General features: G+C 43.3%; 1 protein-coding gene across 3 annotated transcripts in view; it reads left to right on the forward strand.

Moving 5' to 3' along the window:
• Positions 1-21,977, forward strand: part of rhbdl3 (rhomboid, veinlet-like 3) — a 44,529-nt gene extending 22,552 nt beyond the window's left edge. For 2 of the 3 annotated variants that reach the window (XM_079279076.1, XM_079279077.1), the window contains 7 exons: positions 3,268-3,426; positions 7,638-7,862; positions 8,042-8,190; positions 11,857-11,969; positions 16,273-16,373; positions 16,659-16,719; positions 17,540-21,977. In XM_079279076.1, coding sequence (XP_079135202.1) covers positions 3,268-3,426; positions 7,638-7,862; positions 8,042-8,190; positions 11,857-11,969; positions 16,273-16,373; positions 16,659-16,719; positions 17,540-17,811 — 1,080 coding nt within the window. In that variant the 3' untranslated portion in view covers positions 17,812-21,977. Of the gene's footprint in view, positions 1-909; positions 922-3,267; positions 3,427-7,637; positions 7,863-8,041; positions 8,191-11,856; positions 11,970-16,272; positions 16,374-16,658; positions 16,720-17,539 lie in introns of those variants that run through there. The other variant, XM_079279078.1, reaches the window with a different exon arrangement.
• Positions 21,978-22,780: the final 803 nt, after the last annotated feature.

Genomic DNA, 22,780 nt, shown 5'->3' on the forward strand with positions numbered 1-22,780 from the left:
TTCAGAGAGTTCTCACTCAACTATCAAGCCCGTGGTGGCACAAAAAAAAGTGTAGCAAGGGAGTGTGTGTGTGTGGCTGCCTGCCTCCGGGACTGACAGGAAAAGAGATAACGGGCAAATTTATTGAACTATTTATTTTTTCTTATGAGGGAGACCACATGTTAGCTCTAAAGGAAGAGAAAGTAGAGGGGAGACAGTGAAGGGGGGTGGGGGCGGGGGAGCAGGGTGACTGGGGTTTTAGGGGTGCGTGTATATGTGTTTATTTGAGGGATAAAGATGGGGGAGGTGTGTGTGTTGAGGGTCTTGGAGTGGACTGTAATCCTTCAGTCCTGGTTAGAAATAACACCCCGCAGTCTGGGACAAACATTATGACAGGGACACACACACACACACACACACACAACACATATATTTTTTCGCATTCACATCAGTGGTGAGACTGGCTTTGGCTGACGTTACTTCGTCATCATGACAAAGTGGCCTCGACAGAAACTGGCTGATTTACTGGAAGAGAAGGTTGGTTGTTTTTGTAAAGTAGTGAGTAGAGTAGTATTTTATGCAGTGTGTGTGTGTGTGTGTGTGTGTGTGTGTGTGTGTGTGTGTGTGTGTGTGTGTGTGTGTGTGTGTGTGTGTGAGAGAGAGAGCGCCTTAGATATGTAACGGAAGGAGACATTGTGTATGTTGGACTCAGCAGTGCAAGTTTAATCACGTTCAGGAGTTCTTGTTTGTTGGCCTTTGCATTTGCCTCTGTAAAAATGCACTGTCATTGTAAAGTATACTGTCTGGAATGGGGTTATACAAATTATTTATGCAGCACCTCCTTCCTCCTCCTCCTCCTCCTCCTCCTCTTCTTCTGTTGGATGCGATGTGGCAGATGGCACACATTCCGACCGGTTGTCATAACTGAACAGCTCACTTCTGGTAAGGTTACACTTGTGATCCCCAAGTTGCCTTTTCTTATCCAATGCTACATCAGATCGCACCAAAATAGGCTGTTACTCCGTCACACTGCCGCCACACCTCCCACGCCAGATATTTACATGTCAGTAAGTTGTCACGTAGTCCAGATGCAATTCAGCGTAGACAGCCATAAGTCGATGGAAAGTGGGGAAAAAGCATTGCAGACAAAGATCCGAAGTCATAACTACCGGTACATGAAATGACTTCATCTGGTTAGTTTAAAGTTCCTCACCGTGCATGTAGGCCTACATATTTTATTGACGGCCAAAATGTCTCTGTACCACTCTACTAAAATCATATTACGTTTGATTATTGGGTAATTTTGTCTTCTATCTAGTGCTTAATTTACCAATAAAAATAGTATTTTGTTTCAAGTTTATATCTGAAGTGCACGTTTGTGCTACATGAGGGAGCCTGAATGTTTGTATTGTTCTGATAATTGGAGCCTCCTTATCGCGTCCTGTTTGTTATGCGGATGAGAAGAAAAAACAAGAGCCTGCCAACTCCACCGAAATGCATTTATTTGGACTCATTTATGAAGTATTTAACTCGTGTATTTGTTTTCAATAACACCTGTTAGCCCTCAAACATAAAAAAAAGTTAGAATATATATATATATATATAGCGTATATCTCCTCTAAATGGCTGGATTACCTTTTCAAGATAATATAAGGTGATGCAAAAATGGCAGTAGAAATGGTCAGGAACATTGTGTGTGATCTCACATCTGAAGAGTTATTCTATGCCATATTTCTTCCAAACACTTACTGTACCGAGTGTACTTTATATCATCAGCATACCTGCCACACAGAAACAAGGATGCTGATTTGGAGATAATCCTCTCATCATATACCAAAATACAAGCTGCATGAAATCTATTTTTCAGGCCAAGTGTGAGTGATTATAAGCGCCAGATCTCACGGATGACATTGAGTGGAAAGTGTACTGACAACTGCAGCCTTAACAGCTAAAACAAAAAAAGAGGAAAAAAAGCCGTATCACTGTTAGGTAACACGAGGCAGAGCCAAAACCTCTTCTCCCCGTTGTCATTTGGTGGAGCTGCCAGCCTGGCTCGCGCGCGCGCACACACACACACACACACACACACACACACACACACACACACACACACACACACACACACACACACGTGCATGCGCGCAGCCTCTATTTCTGGTTCAGGGGTGTTGGAATCTGGCAGGCGTCTCATAATGTCACATCTTTATGCACGAATGCACTGTATTTACACACACAGGCGCGGTTACACTCGCGTACGCACATTTGCAAATATACAGATACAGAGACGCACAAAGATACACACTCACACACACACAACGCATATCGAGAAGTAGCAGCTGTCTTCCGCCTGCATCCACAAACAACCTGACATTCAAATCAATATACTCAAGTCCTTCATATGTATTCCAGGCCAGTTTGTCCTCAGTTGAACAGACAAATACTGTCACACAGCTGCAGTTTTTTTTTCGTTTTAATCCTTGTTTTAGACTAGAGGATCAAGAGCAGCTTGATTTTTAGGAGTCCATGCAGGCAGAATTACTGGCAGTCTGTTCCACTTGAAGCAGAGTAGGCTATAATAAGGGTCTTTGCTCATTTCTCTGCAATCTGCTCTCTTTAGAAATAGTTTACAACACGAAACACAAACACAATGTACTTCAATTTTCTGTATTTTACAAGTGGCACTTTCACTCCAAATTGTCACTAAAGATTTTGAAGGCCAAAGATATGAAGTGCAAAGGAAAGAAAAGAGTGCGTGGGACCAAGACGTCAAAGCCGGAGGAAAGTGCAGAGCTCTTTTCACATTTGAGTGCTTGAGCTGCTCTGAAGGCTTTTGGAATTCCCAGATTTCTTTTTAAATATCTTTTGTTTTGTCAGAATGTCTGGTGTTACATTTGAATGCCTTCTCTTTTTCTGGCTTTGAATGAGCAGAAGTACGGCCTTGTGGTTAATTGTGGTCATTTTAAAGCGATATCCAAAGCTGTTAGAAGTCACTGCTGCGTCTCCACAGTTGGGCCTTTTTGGAGCAATTAGGGCTCATTTATAAGATGCTCAAACTGTGATGAAACCACTGCTGATGACTTTGAGCTTTTAATGTTTGGCTGCACATGAAATGATGCAATGGGGGGGGTGGGGGGGGGGGATATTGCCCACTCATGAACTTCTCACGTTTATTTGAATCTGGTGCTTATTTGACCTACCGCATGGGCCTGTAATCTTTAGAGAGACATATTTGTGTCTATTCTATTCATTTTTCACTTCTGCATGGTCTGTGTTGGTGTTTATTTGCAGTATGACCCCGAGGATTCGGGCTTCATCAGTACGGAGCGGTTCAGGGACCTGCTGGCGACCCACGGCTCTGAGCTTGACCCCCACAAACTGGAAGTCCTGTTGGCCCTCGCCGATTGCAACGCCGACGGGAAGATCTGCTACCAAGACTTTGTCAACCTGGTGAGATGTTTGAACCTTTCATAGGCTTGGTGTTCAGTGGAAATCCCTTACTTCTATGTCATTACAATAGTTCTGGATATGTGCTTGCATACTGTGGTTTTCATATCAAGTCTCACTCATGAATCTGATGACTTAGGACTTTACCACCAAAGACTCTTGATTTCAGACTTTGTACCTTTTGACTTGTAATCCTCCACAAGCCTCAAAGATTAAATATTACGTGACACAAAAAGGCCGCATCAAATCAGCTCGTCATTTTCCCGACAATGGATATTCTTTAGATCAGTCCGTCAGCAGCTAACCATGTAAGGGGAGGGAGTGCAGACCTGCAAAATGATACCTCCGATTGTCACATTCACATACAAAACATTCAGCTCATGAATTACAAATGAATATACTGTGACTCAGAAAAAGACACACACAAAGAAACACGAGATCATTCTGTCTTTCAATACAAACTGCACAAACATTTACTTTTTTAACGACTGGAAACACAAATTTTAGGATTTAGTCTTGACTAGTTTCTTGACTCAGCACATAATAGCCAAGAACTGAGACTTATTTGGGACTTTTCTCTTTCTATTTTTACATCCAGCCCTAAAAGCCATACTCCAAAATCAGCTCAGCTGAGAAGTGGAGAGCCTTCCTCATGAAAAAAACGACTCTCAGTCTGGCGATAAATTCCTCTCTTGACGCTCACCTTGCCCCACTTTCAGCTTCACCTTCAAACTGCAGCCTGCTGCTGTTTGTCCATGGTCTCACTCAAGCATCTCCAGCTGTGCTGCGCTGCCTCATAACCTTCTCATTTTCTGTTTTCCGCTGTCTTGCTGCTGTTCCTCATGGGAGGGCGAACTGCTGACCCGGGACGGTGTGGAGTGGGATCACAGTGGGAGTAGCTGTGTGGCACATATTACACGCCAACTACTGGGTGGCAGTGAGGGGCGTGTGCGTCTGTAGAGACTGTAGGGAATTCATTGTTGCCTGCGAGTGTGAGTTCGACCGTCTCCCCCTCTCTCTCTCGTTCCTCAGAGCTGCTTATTGTCTGATACAGTGGGTGAGGGATGAGCCGGGTAGGAAGCTTGGAAAAATGTCGAAAGTGCTTTTTGCTGCTCGTTCCCAATTGGTGCATTCATGTCACGTGACAGGCGGTGGGGTCATGGCGTGCAACTGAAAGTGGGACAGAGAGGAATGGGGTGCCGGCATCTGTGTGTACATTCACGTTTTTTTTTTTTTTTTTTCTGAGTTGCTATTGTGTCCACCCCCTCACTGGTTTATACATTCACAGAGGCAGCCACAACAGAAGCTACACACAGGGAGGGAGGGAGAGGGGGGGATAAAGTAGGGACATGTATTCATGATTATGGTAATATACTGTGCAATGAATGAGTAAGAGCGAATACAATTAGTTTTATTCGTCGAATCGATTCGTTTATCATTTATCAAGCAAAAATGCCAACGATTTGCTTGTTCCACTTTCTGAAATGTGACGATTAGCTGCTCTCTTTTATTTTTTAAATAATTGTTAAAACATATTTGGTCCGATACGCTGAAAGTAAGAGTGTCCACCTCTGTTTCAGGAGACGGTTATGGGCTAAATGTTGGGTGTTATCTTCAAGGATTTCTGCAAATGTGAACCCACACTCGTGTGAAAAGCTTGTAAATATGATGTGAATAGCTCAAGGAATGTAGGGTATGTAACGACATAATGGACCTTCTAAGGGGCAGGCTTTAATGGTCTCCAAAGGTCAAAGGAGTCAAAGCCAATACGGGAGCTTGAGAGAGAGTTATAATTCTTCCAGCAAGTTATTTGTCGGTGCCTGGTTTCTGTTGGTGCATCTCTATCTCTCCAGCTCTTCTGCCTTCACAGAAGGAAGGAAAGAAGGAGGATAGAAGTGGAGATGGAGGTGAGGACAGACAAACTGTGAAGGGTTTATTTGTTGCCCCGTTCTCAAACTGGAATCCCTGGATTGCATCTTACTGGGACCTGAAACAACATGCCTTTATCAACGCAGTCCCTTTAATTACATTTTTCTTGGTCCCTATTTTCCAGCCTTTTTTCTCTTCCTCTACTTCCATTTGTCCTCCTCTGTTTCTCCTTCTCTCTGTCTCTGGTTTATGTCTCTCTCCCCTCTCCTTCTCCTCTGGCTGTGTTTTCCATCGATCAAACGGTGAAATTGTCTCTTGCGGGCCGAACACCCATTTGCCCCCTTCACCTCTTCCTTTCCCTTCTCCCCTCTCCCCTCTCCTCATGCCAGTGGGTAAACGGGCAGGACGTCATTCTTTCTTTTGTGTCCTACAAAGAGGAGAGGAATTGCAGTCACTTCACACGAAGAATTGTCCGTCTTTATGGAGCACGGCTGCCTTGGGGAGGTCTGTCTGTCTGTCTGTGTGTGTGTGTGTGCGTGTGTGCGTGCGCACTCTCTTTGCGGTCCAGAAGTGGCCATGGTAACGCATGGTAATCATTTTCCCACAGTTCTCTGTGCCCAACATAAAGGCTGAAATAATTGGCTTTTTTTCTGCCGTTAATCTCCAACCGGTGATCCGTGCGGAGACACTAAAGCCTCATTAAACAGCACCAGAAGAACGATCAGCCAACTCTTCCTTCATACAGAGATTTTATATTCTGATTTTACATCTGTCGTCTTATATCGCTCTATTCTCCTGGCTGCGTTTTCTTCTTCCAACTCTGTCAAATTGAAATGAATTGTGATGTGTACCTTGGTGTTCACAGATAAGTATCTCTGCTATTTTCCAACTAAAATGTCATCTTATTTCTGTGTTAAGTTTGCGTTTTCTGTTGAATAAACATCAACGCTTTAAAGTTGTGGCTTTTGAAGTTGCACTAGTTATATCCATATGTTTTTTATTGTACTTTTAATGCCGATAGCACATTACATTCATTTATTTTGCCAATCTCTGTGCTTGCTAAAAACAATATCACTCACACAGACATGCAAAAGACCCCACCACCTCTCCTACATACGAGCAAGGCACACCGACTTTATAGTTTACTCTTCGCGTGTTGTGTTGTGTGGTTTTTTGTAGTTGTTGTGCAATTTTTGTGTCCCTATGTGGTTGTTTTGCCCCTTTTTGTAGTTATTTTGTGTGTCTTTGCAGTTGTTTTGCGCCTCTTTGTGATCATTTCGTGGTTGTTCTGAGTCTCTTCATTATCCAGGTGAAGGACAAGGGGGGGGGACCGCTGACACTTTGGGCTCCTGGGCCTATACCCGTCAAACCCGCTCAGTGATCCATCCGTGTGTAGATAATAGTTGGTGCACCCGGATGAAGGTTGTATTTCCCTGCATGCCGAGTACATTTTCAACCCTTGCTTCGGGAAGAGGAATAGACACACGCGCTCTGATTACCTCTGCCTCTAAATGTCAAGGACACTCTATCGGAGCTATAACTGACCTCTTGGTCCTCTAGGGGACGTCCTCCAATTTGAACATGAGATTTATAATAGAAAAAAAACATCTTTCAAAACCTCACTGTGGACATATTCACCATTGTGTGTCAAGTTTGTGCATGTATGGTCAACTGAAAATGTGCGCGCGTGTGTGTTTAGACTGCCTACATAGCTGCGCCGTACTTACGTGTGTTTGAAAATGAGAAGGCCACCGTTTGAAAAATGTGACACCTGAGCTCTACAAACAGCAGCACTAAATCAAAATAGATGGCAGCCCTCCTGAGACGAGAGCAGAGAAGTCATTTTGTCAGGTTTAAAAATAAAAACTGATACCGACCGGTGGGGGATCTTCTCTGAATGATGAACTACTTGTGAGGTCACCGCCCATGAAAAATGAACCGATAGATGTTTGGAAATGAACTCTTCACAGACAGAGAGGGATTAAGAGAGGGCTTTGGTGGTTGCTCGGTGATGCTACAGGCATTCTGTTGCCATGGCGAGGTGGAAGGGGTCCATCAGCGGGCTGGACTGATGAGTGAGTGAGTGTGTAGCCTGTACCCAGAATGCATTGAGACTCCGTTTGTACATTGTACATTGGATATATTTCATAAAGTACGTTGGTTCACACGTTAAATAAAACTGGATGATCATTCATGTTAAAACGTGCTGAACCATTTGTAGTAAACCACCTCCTTCTTTCTTCCTTTCCGGCCTTCCTCCTCTCTCTCTTTGCCTCCCGCTGTCTCCTCTTCCACCCCGGCATACCCCTTCGTCACCTTCCTCTCCTCCGTCCTCTTTTCTCCAGATGAGCAACAAGCGCTCCAACAGTTTCCGGAGGGCCATCCTGCAGGGGAGCAGGCAGCTAAAAGGCTGCAGTCTCAGAGATGAGGCGGGCTTGGGACTGTCTCAACGGCTGGTCCGACACGTCGCCTACGAGACGCTGCCCCGCGAGGTCGACCGCAAGTGGTACTTCGACAGCTACACCTACTGTCCCCCACCCTGGCTCATCCTGGCTATTACCATTGCTGAGGTACATTGTTTTGGGGAGGGTGAGACCAATATGTGTTCTAAAGCTTGTCTACGGTTGTGCATGTAAATGATGATATGATGTCTTTCACATTGTTTCATTGTGCTTATTGTGGTGCGAATATTGATTCCACTCCCCCTGAAAATCACACATTCTGTGTTTATTCATGCGTGTTCTCCCAGGTAGCCGTGTTCATGTACTATGGGCTCCAGCTGGACCGCTTGGTCCTGCAGGTGTCCAGCCCGTCCTTCCTAAAGAGCCCCTTACCTTACCACCCGCAGCTACGAGCCCAGGCCTGGAGATACCTCAGCTACATTTTCATGCACACTGGGTGAGTTCACGTCGAAGCGTTTTCTGGAATTGTTTCAAGGCTTGTGCGTGTGACACTATCGGAGGGCGAAATATCACATTGAAAGCGAAACACAAACTAGAGGTACGGCATATCTATGAGGCCTCGGGTGGTTTGGGTTTGTGACATTTAAAAGATTCAGTGAGCCAGAGCTTGTTACGCAACAATGTCATCAACAAAAACACACAGTGCAATTAATATCCAGTGAAACACTTCAACTGAACGCGATTAAATCCTTCTCGGTCATGAAGGACGAATGCAGATAAGGACGAGGAGATGAGGGAGTTGCTGATGAGTCTTTGGATGCATTTCGTAATACTCGGTGAAAGAAGTTAGAAAACAAATAAGCAAGTTCCTAAACAAGCAATTATTTTTGGAATATTCTTGTAATGTGTAGATACTGCAGTTTAATAAAACCTGCCATTACACTTCCTCAGCTTATCTCTCCTCTCCTCTCCTCTCCTCTCCTCTCCTCTCCTCTCCTCTCCTCTCCTCTCCTCTCGCACTACAAGCACCACAGACAGTTTAAGCCAGGTTCATCCAGATTTAATTAACCTTCTGGGTAAATGTAGTCTCAGGCAACAGTGAGAACTAATAAAATGGTCATTTAATTGGCAGAAGCTGGAGGTGCCAGGGAAAGACGGTAGGGATGACAGTGTGTTGATAAAAGATGAAGTACAAGGACTGAATGGAAGGATAAAGAGAAGGTGGGATGTTTAACGTTCACCGATTACACGGGAACATATTGAAATGATTTCGGTCCTCAGGGGAATTGGTTGTAAAAAAAAAAAGAGCCTGTGGGAATAATCTTTTGTCCAGCAATGCTTCCAATTTTATATGGCAATGGTTTATTTATTGCTGACATGGAAACATCAGCAACATCTTTCTCATAGTAAAATCATATTCTTTGTGGTTTAGCAGTCATTGTGAACTGCCCAGCACTCAGTATCCTGTATGTTGTACGTGTTGCTTTTTAATCCTGATGATTAGAGAAAGAACATGCCACACTGATATGATGATGATGATGACCATTTAAAATTCTCTAAATTGCCATATCGCATCCTTTTGGTTAAATCCTCATCGAGTCACCTTGATTTCTTTAGTCTAGCAGATTTTGTGTTTAAGGCACACAACTTCTGAAATATGTGAGGCTGATCAAAAATGACTTTCAATAATTCAGGCGTTATAAACATTTCATTACTGGTTGAAACTGGATCCTTTGGGGTGACGGCCCAGAAGAACATTGGTCGTTACGCTTGCCGGCTTAACCGGTCCGGCTCAACCGGTCCGGCTCATTTGCTAATACTGATGCCAGAGCCACTTGATTAGAAGGCACTTCAAGACACATTTCTCAATGTCTCTGTATTGTACAAGGAGGTGGTACATGGTAATAAATCAGGGTAAAATCCGGAGCACGGGGCTTCATACGGGAAGCCAAAGGCGGTGTGGCAGCTCGTGTGAGTCGTACCAACAGCACAATAAGCAGCCATCACTTTTTGTAACATCCGAGAGAAATATTTTCCTTCACACATTCTCTAATTAAATGTATATTTTCTGTGATTTTGAGGCTTTTCGAGAGACCCAAAGTAACTGCGTTCAAATCTTCCCAGATTCAGACCTGTTTCTTTATTGAGATATAATTTACTGATTCGCATTTCTTATTTGCGACATTTCAAAAGTTTGTTTAAAATTCGCTTGACACATGATCCACCAGTACAGACAATACTGGGCTGTTTACCATTCAGTACCCAGTGCTTATCATTTTCAACAGGAAAGCTTCTGTGACTGACTGATGCCAATACATATATATACATCACTTTTGCTTACATACTGGTCGTACTGGTCGTGGTCATCTGGACACAATAGGACCTCTCATGGGTATCCACAGATCTGCCTGACAGTGCAGCGCGTCCCTCACAGCCTCATTAGCAGTATAGAAATAGATAGCCGCTGTTGCCTGGAGTGGAGTTGTCCTTGTGCATTCGGACAGGCCTCTCCAAGCGAATCAATATCCCATGTTGTCTCTGTGATCACTGGAACGATCCTCTCTGTCGGCGTTGTAGCCGAGGTGGCTGGGTTGTGTCAAACAAAATACGTTGTCGTCCTTGTCTTGTTGTAGTTGTCTGTGTTGGTTTGTTTGGGGAAGGCTTGTATTCATTTCTGGGATGTAGAAGCTGTTTGTTGAATGACCGCACAGACAGAGAAAGAAGGAAGGATGGATGATGCTAGATGCTGTGTCGGTGCTGCTGACTGACATTTGGCTGGAAGGACTTTCTAGCCATGAAGGGCATAGTGAGTGTGTGTGTGTGTGTGTGTGTGTGTGTGTGTGTGTGTTTGTCCGTAAGCACGCTTTGTAATTAGGTCTTTGTAGGGAACAGGCAGGTGATGATGTGTTATTATAAAACCTCTTACAGTCATTGACTCTCAATGTAAGAGATTTTTCTCACCACCTAAAGTCTTTTTAAACTGACTGTTTAAAGGTCCAGTTCTTCTCTCCACAATAATGGGACTGTATGAAACTGGACTCGTGGTGCTCAGTGCGCCAAAAAATGTGTTCTTTTCAGGCTGCTTGTGATTGCAAGTTTGTAATAAATAAAACACGTGCATTATGGTTTGAAAAATGATTGGACAAATGAATTTGTAACAAGGCACGAAGTGAACATTGGTGTGTTTGATTTGCAGTGTCAAGTAGCCACAATGAAAACACTAAATATAGCATTGAAACAATGCTATATTTAGTTGTCTTTTTCGTTCATACTCAATAGCTGCACACAAACTTGCATTCTTCCCAGTTCTCAAAACTAAAGTGTAAATATTTCCTGTGCAGACTCGCCCACCATCTCTCTCTCTCCGTCTTTCCTTTTCTTGTTAAAAGTTTCAGTATGAAAATGTTTTTTAAGCGTTGCCCGGTTGATTTGCTCAAAACAAAAACATTGTATCTACTCTACTGTACTGCAGAGAATTCGATTTTTTTATCTGCACTGAAAAGGAAGCAGCGTCATTTCATTTGTTTCATCAAGCAAAAATTGCAAATATCCGTCGCCTCCAGTTTCTCAAACTTGAAGATTTGATGCCTTTTTGTGTGCGTGGTGAAAAATGTTGGGATTGTTTGTTGGACAAAACAATACTTTTGAAGACGTCAACTTTGGCTCTCAGAACTATCGGGACTATTTCTTTCAGCAAAAAGTCTCTGCGTGTTGTGTGGATTATTCAGAGTAACTGGGGCAATGGTTCTGGAAAGAACACAATGAAATATACTCTACGGGTACTTTTCGCTCTATTGAGGTACATTACTTCATGTTGTTCATTGAATTAAATTGTATTTCACTTTATTTCACACTTAAATAAGGTATGTAAGAATATTACCACAATCAACAACTGACACCAAATTAGTAATACAAATATCACCTTATCTCTGGTTACATTTTATATTATTATTACATTTATGTTGTTATTGTGGCTCCTTTTCTTGATTTATTATGGATTCAATGTTATCACTGACTCACTTGGGCTATGTGTGTGTGTGTGTGTGTGTGTGTGTGTGTGTGTGTGTGTGTGTGTGTGTGTGTGTGTGTGTGTGTGTGTGTGTGTGTGTGTGTGTGTGTGTGTGTGTGTGTGTGTGTGTGTGTGTGTGTGTGTGTGTTACAGGATTGAACACCTGAGCCTGAACATGGCCATGCAGCTGCTGGTGGGAGTCCCTCTTGAAATGGTCCACGGAGCCCTGCGGATTGGACTGGTCTACGCGTGTGGTGTGCTGGCAGGTGGGCATGTGGTCCCACACACACACACACACACACACACATGCAACAATTGCAATCTCAGTCCTTCTCCACTCACTGCATACATTTCCCTCCCTCTTATTTACACACTCACTCCACCCCCGAGACAAACCCACGCACACCATAGAGTTTTCCCTTTCAACTCCGCCGTTGTTCCATCTGCTTCTTGCATGTTTTTTCACTCATTCAACGGCCTATCGTGTTGCAGCCAGTGTGTTGGTGGACACCGGGTCAATGAGAATATTTAGCGTATGTGTGTGTGGGATGTTCAGGACAGATGGCCTTGTGTTTCTGTTTCCCTACCAGATGTGTTGAGACGCAGGGGGTGTCCCATCAAAGCCCCCCGCGTCTCCTACGGCCATGTTCAATCGGGCCGAGCAGAGAGAGTCATCTCAAATGGAGCTCAGTCGGAAGAACACAAAAGCACAGTAACAATGAAATAGGAAGGGGGAGTGTGTGGGGTAGGGGTGAAGAGAGAGAGAAGACGGAGGAGGCTAGATGAATTCATAAGTGTTAATAAGGCTGAGAGGGTTTGGAGAGGGTGCACACATGACATGAAAAAACATCGAGACGAGAGAGGAGTGGAGGTGGTTGAGATTTAGGTTTCCTTCCCCAAAACAAACAGTTCAGGCATTTTGTTGTTTGCTTTTTTGGTGCCCGGGGGTGACACTTTTAGGTACGAGGTAACTGGAGTGGAATTATTGAGCTACTTTTTGAGATGAGTGTTTCAAGATTTTCAGGGATGGAAACGTGATGCCTTGTGGCAGTGAGTGTGTGTGTGTGTGTGTGTGCGAGTAGGAAAAAGCAGAGATTATTGTGGGATATTCATTGCAGCCAGTGCGATTTTGTTTAATATTCATGAAAATGATGTCTCTATTTCTCTCTCCCCATGTCTGAGTGTCCATCTGTGTTTGTGTGTGTGTTTGCGTGCGCAGGGGTCAGTGACAAACACCCTGGGGATACCAGCTGTGGTGGCCTGTGGTATTAACCTCAAATTGAAATGAGGAGGAAACGCGCCATAAATCACACACACACACACACACACACACGCAAACACATGCAAGTCTGCTGTTTTAATTAGATATCGACCGCCAGGGGAAGAGGAGAGGCACGCTTTGGTTGTGTTTGGCTGTGATGGCTGGGTTTGTTGTGTCTGACTTGGCTTTTTTTTCTCCATTTTTTGGCAGCAGAAGGACTTTAGCCAAAGTCACAACTCTAAGAACATTCAGCATCTAGCAACACGTGGGTGGATGTGATAAGCTGGTATTTGCTAGTCATTGTATTTGCGGCATATGTTTTATGGCTGCAGTTATGTATGCAGTTATCATTTTTATGGCATTTTTGACTTTGGATGGTAAACAGTATAGATAGATAAGAAAATGAATGATTTCATTTCCACTGACATTTACTGTTTTTGAATTCCTTCATATTTTTACTCTCACATATCTCACAAAAATCAGTTGGCTGTAGAGAGAGAGGGAGTATGTGTGTGTGTGCGTGTGTGTGTGTGTGTGTGTGTGTGTGTGAAGTGAACGCGTCACCGTTCAAACATACTTCACTGTGTCAATTTCTTACATGCCCTTTATTATTTAATGCCATTTCAGCCATTTGGCGTAATCCTGGAGTGTTTTTCGACAAGCGGTAGACAACGTAAACAATCAGTTACAACGTAGACAACGACTTTAAATTTGCTACACGATGAGATTGTGTGAACAACAAGCAATTGTGAACAGAGAGGGCCTCAGCTGGCACAGAAGAGGGGTCAGGGCAGAGGTCAGAGGCCAAGTAATGACTCAGAGAGACGTCTATGGCCCTCTAGGGCCAACACAAACTCTGACACTTTAATGGGATCAGTGGACTTGCATGCAAACACACAAGTACTCACTTATTGACAGCAAAGTAAACAAAGGTCTGCCTGTACAAAGAGCACAAGACAGGCGCAGCAACAGGCAAGGACAAGTGGACAAGAACAAGCGATAAAGAGAACTCAAGCAAAGCCCAGACTGAACTATTGGCCAATGACTTTGTAGATTCAGTCAACTCAACTCGAAGCCGAACTGTTGCCTTTTTTAATTACGAGTGCTGATGTGCGTTACAGTTTCCCCTCATGGTCTTCGTCTACGGTTTGGATGAACAGCCAAGATAAATGAGGTGCCACTTTCGACTCTAAAACCTGCAGGTCTCCTGGGGCCTCCTGAGGGACTATGAGAGACTGTGTCTGTGTGTGTGTGTGTGTGTGTGTGTGTGTGTGTGTGTGTGCGCAGACCCAACCACACAAAAATAATGTTATCAAATCAAGGTAATTACAGGGATGGAGGTCATCCTGCCAGCTACACTTCCTAAACACAGGAACCAGGTGTTTAAGTGTCTGTAAGCCTGTGTGTGTGTGTGTGTGTGTGTGTGTGTGTGTGTGTGTGTGTGTGTGTGTGTGTGTGTGTGTGTGTGTGTGTGTGTGTGTGTGTGTGTGTGTGTGTGTGTGTGTGTGTGTGTGTGTGTGTGTGTGTGTTTGAAGAGGAAGGAAGCAATGTAGAGTGCTTTAAAATAGTGTAATCAAGGGAGTGGCAATCTCTGTGCATGGTACTGTTCCACTTTAATATTGACACTGATAAATTGATGGGAATAAGATATTCAGAATTAATTAAATGTGCTACCAGTTTTTTTTCCAGAATTCTCAATGTTATTTTATTTTTTAATTTGAGAAAAGGATTCTTACATGAATCCATTTGTCCTGTTCGAGACAGACAAACATTGTCAAAGCTAATGTGTGGGTTGGGGTTTGTAATCATTTAGCTGCTTAGATTATTACCCAGCAGTGTTTCATGACCTGGTGAGTCAGACGCTGCCATTACACCCCCTCGCTGTGCTGCCATTATGCTTCACACACCTGAGAGGGCCACATATTAGGCCCAAACCACATATTAAGAACAAACGGAGGAAATAAAGTCCTGTCATTTCACATGTCGCATATTCATTTGACGCCAGCAGATATTTTTTGATATTTTCAGTGCAGTTCTGAAGGCTTATCAAACCCAAAGACACCACACAGCCTTCACGGCGGTGATTCAGCACAGTCACACCTATACTACCATTTAGAATTATCTTTTGGTCATCCTTATTATATGGTCGTGAGATAATAGGCTCTATTTGTAAACTCCGTCATAAAACATGGAACCTCACATTCCCAACGAAATTCTACATCTTAAATTCAGCTAAAACATCTTCAGAGTCCACAGAAACAGAGCATAACAAAGAACTGCAACTAGGAAAAGACAAATTGGGGAGCCGCTTGCTTATTGAAACAAATGACAGTGGTGCCAAATTCTGTATATATGTTAATTCCAATGCACAGTGTACATGCATGCATTTATGTGTTATGCAAATATCGTACATTTGTACTTGAGAAAGAGAGAGAGCGAGCGAGTGGGAAGACCGTGGACGTGGGCAGTCGTGTCTCATTAGCATCAAAAGTGTACACAGGTCAGTGCCGTGGAGAGAAGGGAAGGAAGAGACATACTGAGAAATGAGTGGATGGACAATGGAGAGTGCAAGAAAATAAGCAAAAGAGAGAGAGAACAAGAGTTTGTGTTTGCTGATTGTGACAGTAAAACGACGCACATCTCTATCTCCTGTGTTTCCTTTATCCTGTGTCTCGTACACACACTGTGGTAAGAACACATGTCCCGTGGTGACTCTGTCGCTGAATGTCCCCGCATTTAAACTTTTGAATGCTCGATTGGATCTTTTGTGCACGCGATGAATTGGTACCGAGGTGCTCAACAGAGCACAGTCCAATTTGTATGAATGCTTTTTGTCTTGGATAAAATCCCAGTGTGTGCTGGGAACAGTATGAGCAAGCCTCTATTCACGAAGGCCTACTTATGATACACCCACATGAAGAAGCCAGGAGCAAAGCGGCCTCTATGCCATTCAAAATACATGTTTTCAGTGCACAAATGGTCACAGCTTGTACCAAAAAAAACTGTTTAAATTAGTCAGTTATACACAGCATCTGCCAACATGATCCTCATTGTTTTGTTTTGCATTATAGCATTATAACATTTGCACAAACTATATATATATATATACATTTATCCCCAAAATGGCCATTCTAGCGTAGTTGAGTAAACATTCTCTCCTCACATCACATCAACGTCATCGTCAAATGAAGATTTCCTAGTTTGAACGGATTATAGATTTACTTTTTTTGTTGTCTGTGACGCGAATGACACAAGAACGTCCTCATTTGTTTGTTTAGCTGAAGCGTGTTCCTCTATCACCACTACAGGGTCTCTGGCGGTGTCTGTCACCGACATGACGGCTCCAGTGGTCGGCTCATCCGGGGGAGTGTACGCTCTGGTCTCAGCACATTTGGCCAACGTGGTGATGGTAAGTTTTATTGCGTGTTATATGTTAGATGATTATCACATCACTCAGTCGTCCTGTCACAACACAGAGCATTGCCACATCGTCAGAGCAGCCTGTTTTGGGGCCCGGCAGGTGCTGCTCTATCTACAGATGCCATACATTCCTGTCATTTCATGACAGCATGTGTGTGTGTGTGTGTGTCTGAGGACTTGACCTTCTAGCACAGTTTGTTTTGTCTTTATCATCAGAACTCAAAAAAAGGACCCTCTGAATTACTCCATCCTCTCTTTCTCTCTCTTTCTGTAGAATTGGTCGGGAATGAAGTGTCAGTTTAAGTTATTCCGGATGGCCATGGCTCTGGTTTGCAGTAAGTCTCGATAAAGATGCAACACACCCCTTTCACCTCATTTTAAGAATACTTTTTCAACAAAATACTTTTAATCTGCTTGTTGTGCTAATCCTGCAGCAAAGATTTCTGATCTGAGAAATGTGATTTTGCTCCAAAGGCAGCAATATTCAACGTTCTGGCTTTGCAGTGTTTAGCATATGGAGGATTTCTAACTGAGCAAAGTGATGCAAAGCTCGCACCCTATTCATTTTCTATGTGACACGAGCAAACCGCTTTGCAAGGCAGTGTGGGATTCTACGTCCTTACCTGTAGTGGATACATGTCTGTGAAGAGGAGAAGATCATTATCGTAGTTTCTAGGATGCCTTCTTTTGTGTGTCGCAATATCCTCCAAGATCACAGATTTTAAAAATCTATTTTGACTTGAAAGTTGGTTGTTTACTTACGCAACGTTTGACAGCAAGTGAACGACTTCAACGTGCCCACAGCAATGAATTCTAAAGGTTATCTGAACTTAAGATGAGATTTTGGCAGTTTGAGTGACATAAATCTTGTATATATCTTAGGAAGAACATTGGAGCCTTTTTTAGTACAAAATTCCTTTTTTACTAATATCATCGCTCCACTGCAGCTCAGCACGGAAACACAAACAGACACCTGTAAAATCTTTGGCTCAATGACGCTTTACAGTTGTAACAAAATAAAAGTCGAATTCCTCGACCTCATAGAATATATCCTTTCATTACATACATACGTGTGTTGTAGTTGTCTGTAACTCCGTATGCAGACCTTGCTAATATTGTGTTTTCTCTCCCCTCCCTCCCTCTGTCTGCTCACAGTGAGCGTAGAGTTTGGTCGGGCGGTGTGGCTGCGCTTCTATCCACCGGCCTTTCCTCCGTGCCCCAATCCCAGCTTCGTAGCTCACCTGGGAGGGGTGCTGGTTGGCCTGACGCTGGGTGTGGTGGTCCTGCAGAACTACGAGCAGCGGCTTCAGGATCAGTCCCTGTTTTGGATCTTCTTCTGCGTCTACACCTTGTTCGTGCTCTCCGCTGTCTTCTGGAACATCTTTGCCTACAGCTTGCTCGACGTGCGACTGCCCCCGCCGCCTTGACTTGCTTGTTAAAGGCAGACTGCGCACCGCATCCCCCTTTATTCATGACCGCCTGGCTGGATATGAGTCACCTCAGCCTAAGCCTCACCGTGGGGTCATCTGACAACCCCCCTCATCCTACATCCAGCTCTCTGATGCAGGGATGCACTTGACATGGTGCAGCCCTTGCCGTTGGTCCCGTCATACCTTTTTCAGCCCACTTGTTTCCTTTTCTGGTTGAGCCTCACGATCGTTTCCTGCTTACCATGCAAGCTAACCTTGTCTCGCTCTTTGTCGACATCTCTGTTGGACGTTTGTCCTCAAGCGTATCAGTCGGTGGGACTTTAGTTGCCAGCACAATGACAAATGAGAAGCCTCGAATCTAACTCAACAGAAACAAGCAGGAACAGTCCCGTCCACATGGCTTCACCTTCTCGGCCTCTTCCTCCTCAATCCAACGGTGCCTTCTCATGGAGATGTCAGCCTGGCGAAAGTATTTCTGCACAGTTGCCTCTTATGTGGGCTGACAGCCGTAGAACCCTGCGGTTGCAATTGGTTTTCAGACAGAAGAGTTCCTGAAAATCCTGTAATCTGCCTGCACCCTCGTCATCGGTAAATTAAGAATAAGGTCATATGAGAATTTAGGCTTAGTTTGTGTTTTGTCGTCATTACAAGCAGCTCATATGCATGAGTGATTTAGATTACGCAGACAGCAGGATGGCTAAACATCTCCGCGTTTGTAGGGAAAGCATGGAGTATATAGGCTACCTTTGAAGGAAGTGTGGGTTGTTTTCAGTGTGGCACTTCCCTGGAGAAGGATTCAGAAAGAAGAAAAGAAACCATTTTTATTGTCATATATATTTTTACACATACACGAAATGTATCTCTGCATTTGACCCATCCCTGTATATGGGGAGCAGTGGGCTGCCAGTGATCAGCGCCCGGGGAGCCGGGGGTTCAGTGTATTGCTCAGGTACACTTCGACACGTGACACGTCCCAGTCGGGGATCGAACCGTTGACCTTCCGGTTCCCAGACGACCCTCTTAACCCAGTGAGCCACGGTCGCCCCCCCGACTCATTTGTGTTCAGCACTATTTCAACCTCAAACTTGTGTCTTTTGACTTTTTTTTGTGTGCAAGTAGTGGGACAATTGTACCATTGTGCGTACAGATTAGTAGGAAAAAAGGGGGGGGGAGCACATCCCCTGACAGGAATTGCAAATCTTTGTCCCTAAGGGGTCGGTCATATACAGAAAATGCTACTGATCTGTAATTGATCTCTCACACCCTTTATGCCATTTTGTTGTCCCTTCTGGGCATTTGCAGTGGTTTTTGTTTTTGTGATTGGTTAACAACAGCAAAGAAGTTGAGAGGTGGTGAATGAAAGTGGGATAAGACTAATAAAACATTCAGCAGTGGGGACAGACCCACTTTCTTTCTGTCTTTTTCTCATCACCAAATGTAGAAGAGCACACATGCCTGACCTCGACTACATCCGGGCTGGGGTCGTTTCACTCCCATATCAGTCGGCAATGGGGGAAAGAAGTAAATCAATGCTCCCTCATTAGTTCCTGTCACAACCTAAATTGTTAATTGATTGAACCGGGATGGAAAACGACCCCAGTCCTGAGCTTGTCAGTCTCAAACGGTACTGTACTTTAACCTCATGTTACGCTGGTAACTGCTTCGCACAAACATTATTATAAAGTAATTATGTACAGATTCATATTTTATCAGGCATTTGCAGTTGATTTTTCTTTTAACTTGGTGATATTGGTATGTTGTGTGAATTGTTTGGTCGGTCTGCATTGTGATACGCTCGCTATATCCTGTTTGTATCATATTTAAAAGTTGGTTCAAGATGGTCTGGGGTTGTATATAATAAGGGCACAAAAGTGAGGGAGGGGTAAATCGCTGATAGTATTTTAACATCGTGCATATTTTGTAGATTTGATGTGTACATACTGGAGTACATTAAACACTTTTATACAGAAACAAAATATGATTTCTTTGGATTCTGCTCTCATTTATATTAGTGTGAACTCATGTCACGCATGCTTGCACGCACACATACAAGTTGTATTCAATGTCCTTCTTGGGACAGGAATTCCTCCCCTATTGTGCTCAGACGAGCGCTCAGACCAAGCAGGTTTGCAGCCTTGAAACCAGATTAGCTTCAAAGTCCAATCCCAGTGTTTAGAGAGAGCTCAGGGCCCCAGTGTGGAGAGCCGGGGTAAGAGCCTTTGTGAAAAAAGCAGACGTCAAAGTGATCAATGGTATGTGCGAGCATACAAGAATCAGCCATAATTCTTTCAGAGAGGGGACTCCTTAAGCTGTCACCGAAAGTCTGTCTCTGTCTGTATAACTATGTGGAGAGTAGCGGGTTTGAAGGCGTACAATGGAAAATTCATTCGGCGGCCAAGGAAAGCTGCCTCAGTTGTGTTTCCCCTTCATAAATCTCCAATTCCAGAGCTAATCACTCACCTTGAGTGAGAAAGAGAAGACAAGTGAAGCTGCAGGGAAGGAAACATCTGTGCAATTGCATTTGTAGTGTCTCCGCATTCATGCTGCCTGCTGAGAGCGGCACTTGTTACAATTTGGCCACATTTTAAGTTGCATTTCAAGTCTTTTTCGGTTACATGCAAGAAGCGGATTTAGGATGACAGTTGACACACAACTGTTACCGATGTTTCTAACAAGCTGATGGTGATGCCGGTGTGTGTGTGTGAGAGTGGCATTGTTGGTGGCGTACTTTAACCATTTTGTCACCATATTCTGCCAATATGTGTGAGTGCTATCTTTGCAGTGTATCGCATGCATGTCTATGTGTGTGCACATGCGTAGGATCAGTGTACTCGGTTGAGGTCAGGGATCTGTGCAGGCCAATAAAGGTCTTCCACACCTCGGGAGACCATTTCTGTATTGACCCCTGTTTGTGCATGGCAGGACTGTCACGTTGAAAGGGGGTGAGGTCCTTCCCCAAAATTGTTGTCAGAAAGCTGGAGGCAGCTTTTGTCCAAAACAGTACTCAATGCTTGGGCATTATACTATACAGCACCAAACCAAAAGCATAAAACAAGATTGTGGACTGGGGTGTTGCGTCTTTTTTTTTTTCCAATTTGTAATTTTGTACAAAAATACAAATACACAAACTTTCAAAAATCCCATCAGACGGCAAACATTCATTGGTATTGTCGAGGCACGGGACCAAGATTCTATTTCTGCACTGTTGTCGCCATCAAGCGGACATGCAACATGACAAGTTGCAATGCATGTGAGTATTAAAAATAAGTGCAAAGACAGCATATTGCAAGTATTAAGTTGAGTAAAGATATACAACGTGCCTATCTTTATTTCTCTCAGGTTTCGTTGCACCCACCCATTCACATGTTTGTTCAGCTTCTAGAAAATCTGACGAACTGGACACTGTAGGACTTAACTAACTTAACCCCAGAAGATGTCAGTAGTACCATTAAGGATGCAGAAACTGGAGTAAAAACCCAAAGACGAGGTGACTATGGTGAATATGGTCCGTGTACGTTTTGATAGTCTGCTTTAAAAAAACAAAAATGAAACTCCTCTTTTGTTTTTCCTTTTGAAGAGAGACGCAAACCAAGACAGGTGCCCTGGAAGTTTTCAAAATATATATATTTCAAAATAAAAGTCAAGGCAATAGAATGACCGTATGCAAGAATGTCTTATTTACAGTCCATGATGCAAGCACATACCAGAGTATAAAATGTGTAACGAGACACAGAGTAAACGTGTTTACCATTTCTACCAGTAGATAGCAGTATAAGTGTATTCAAACCATAGATTTAGTTATAGTTACCTGTGTCTTTGTTAATGATCTAGGTTATTGATACAGATGTATTTAATGCAGTTTGTTTCATCTGATATTTGATGTTCATGGGTAATTTGCAACCTAGTTATATACATCATGTATTTACTTGTCATTTCAGAACCAAACATGGAAGAGTGAGCATGTGTTGATCATGAGCCAATAAATAATGACAATTGAAAAACAAAGAGACTTTTGGTTTATTCGTATTGAGCAGCCTTCAGTGGACCTTGCCTCAGTTACCACCCAGTCATAGCACCACCTGTGCTTCCCATCTTTACCTTACATTACTATATCATCACTGTCACTGTCATCATCATTCAACCTCGAACCCCTTCTGTTGTAACTCTGCTGTCAGCGTCTTAGCACCTCTGACAAAATCATGTCATCATAATGTCAGCAATTTGGTCTGAAGAATGATTCAGCACTGTGCTTGTGTGTGAACACTGTTGTAGGATTTGACTCTAGCCTGGCTTCAGTGCACTTGTTCAAGCCCAACAAAGACTGAAAAACAGAAAGAGGTCATTTGTATAGTGATAGTTATATTAATAAAAGTACTCATTTTGCAAAAACATGATCCCTGTCAGTGTTCTACTGTTATATATGGATATTACAAATGTATGTGTTTGGATTATTACTGCTGCAGATGTTTTAGGTGTTGCTCATTTGAACTATTTTATACTCTGTTGTTCAGTTTGGGTAGTTGGGAAAGGTTTGAAAAATGATAATGTGCAAAGTAACTAGTAACTAAAGTTGCCAGACAAATGTAGTGGAGTAAAAAGTACAATATTTCCCTCTGAGGTGTAGTGGAGTAGAAGTACAAAGTTGAATAAAATAGAAATATCCAAGTAAAGTACCTTGAATTTGTACATAAGTACAGTACTTAAGCAAATATACAAGTAACAAGAATAATATTGAGCAGGATTGAGTTCAGTCTATTGCCCCGGCCCTCCACAACAGTCCTTGTTTCTCATGCGGCCCCTTGGGAAAAATACTTACCCACCCCAGCTCTAGGAGTTATTGTATAAGAACATGGAGAGCACAGCTGTACTCTCACATTTCTAATATGTCTCACAATGTTTTATAGTCGTCAAATGATTGTTGTTTAGCGGTGTTGCCTGTTTTTAGCCGTATGTCTATCTCTGTGCA

This window comes from Melanostigma gelatinosum (genome assembly GCF_949748355.1).
Source record: "Melanostigma gelatinosum genome assembly, chromosome: 11".
Taxonomy (NCBI): Eukaryota; Metazoa; Chordata; class Actinopteri; order Perciformes; family Zoarcidae; genus Melanostigma; species Melanostigma gelatinosum.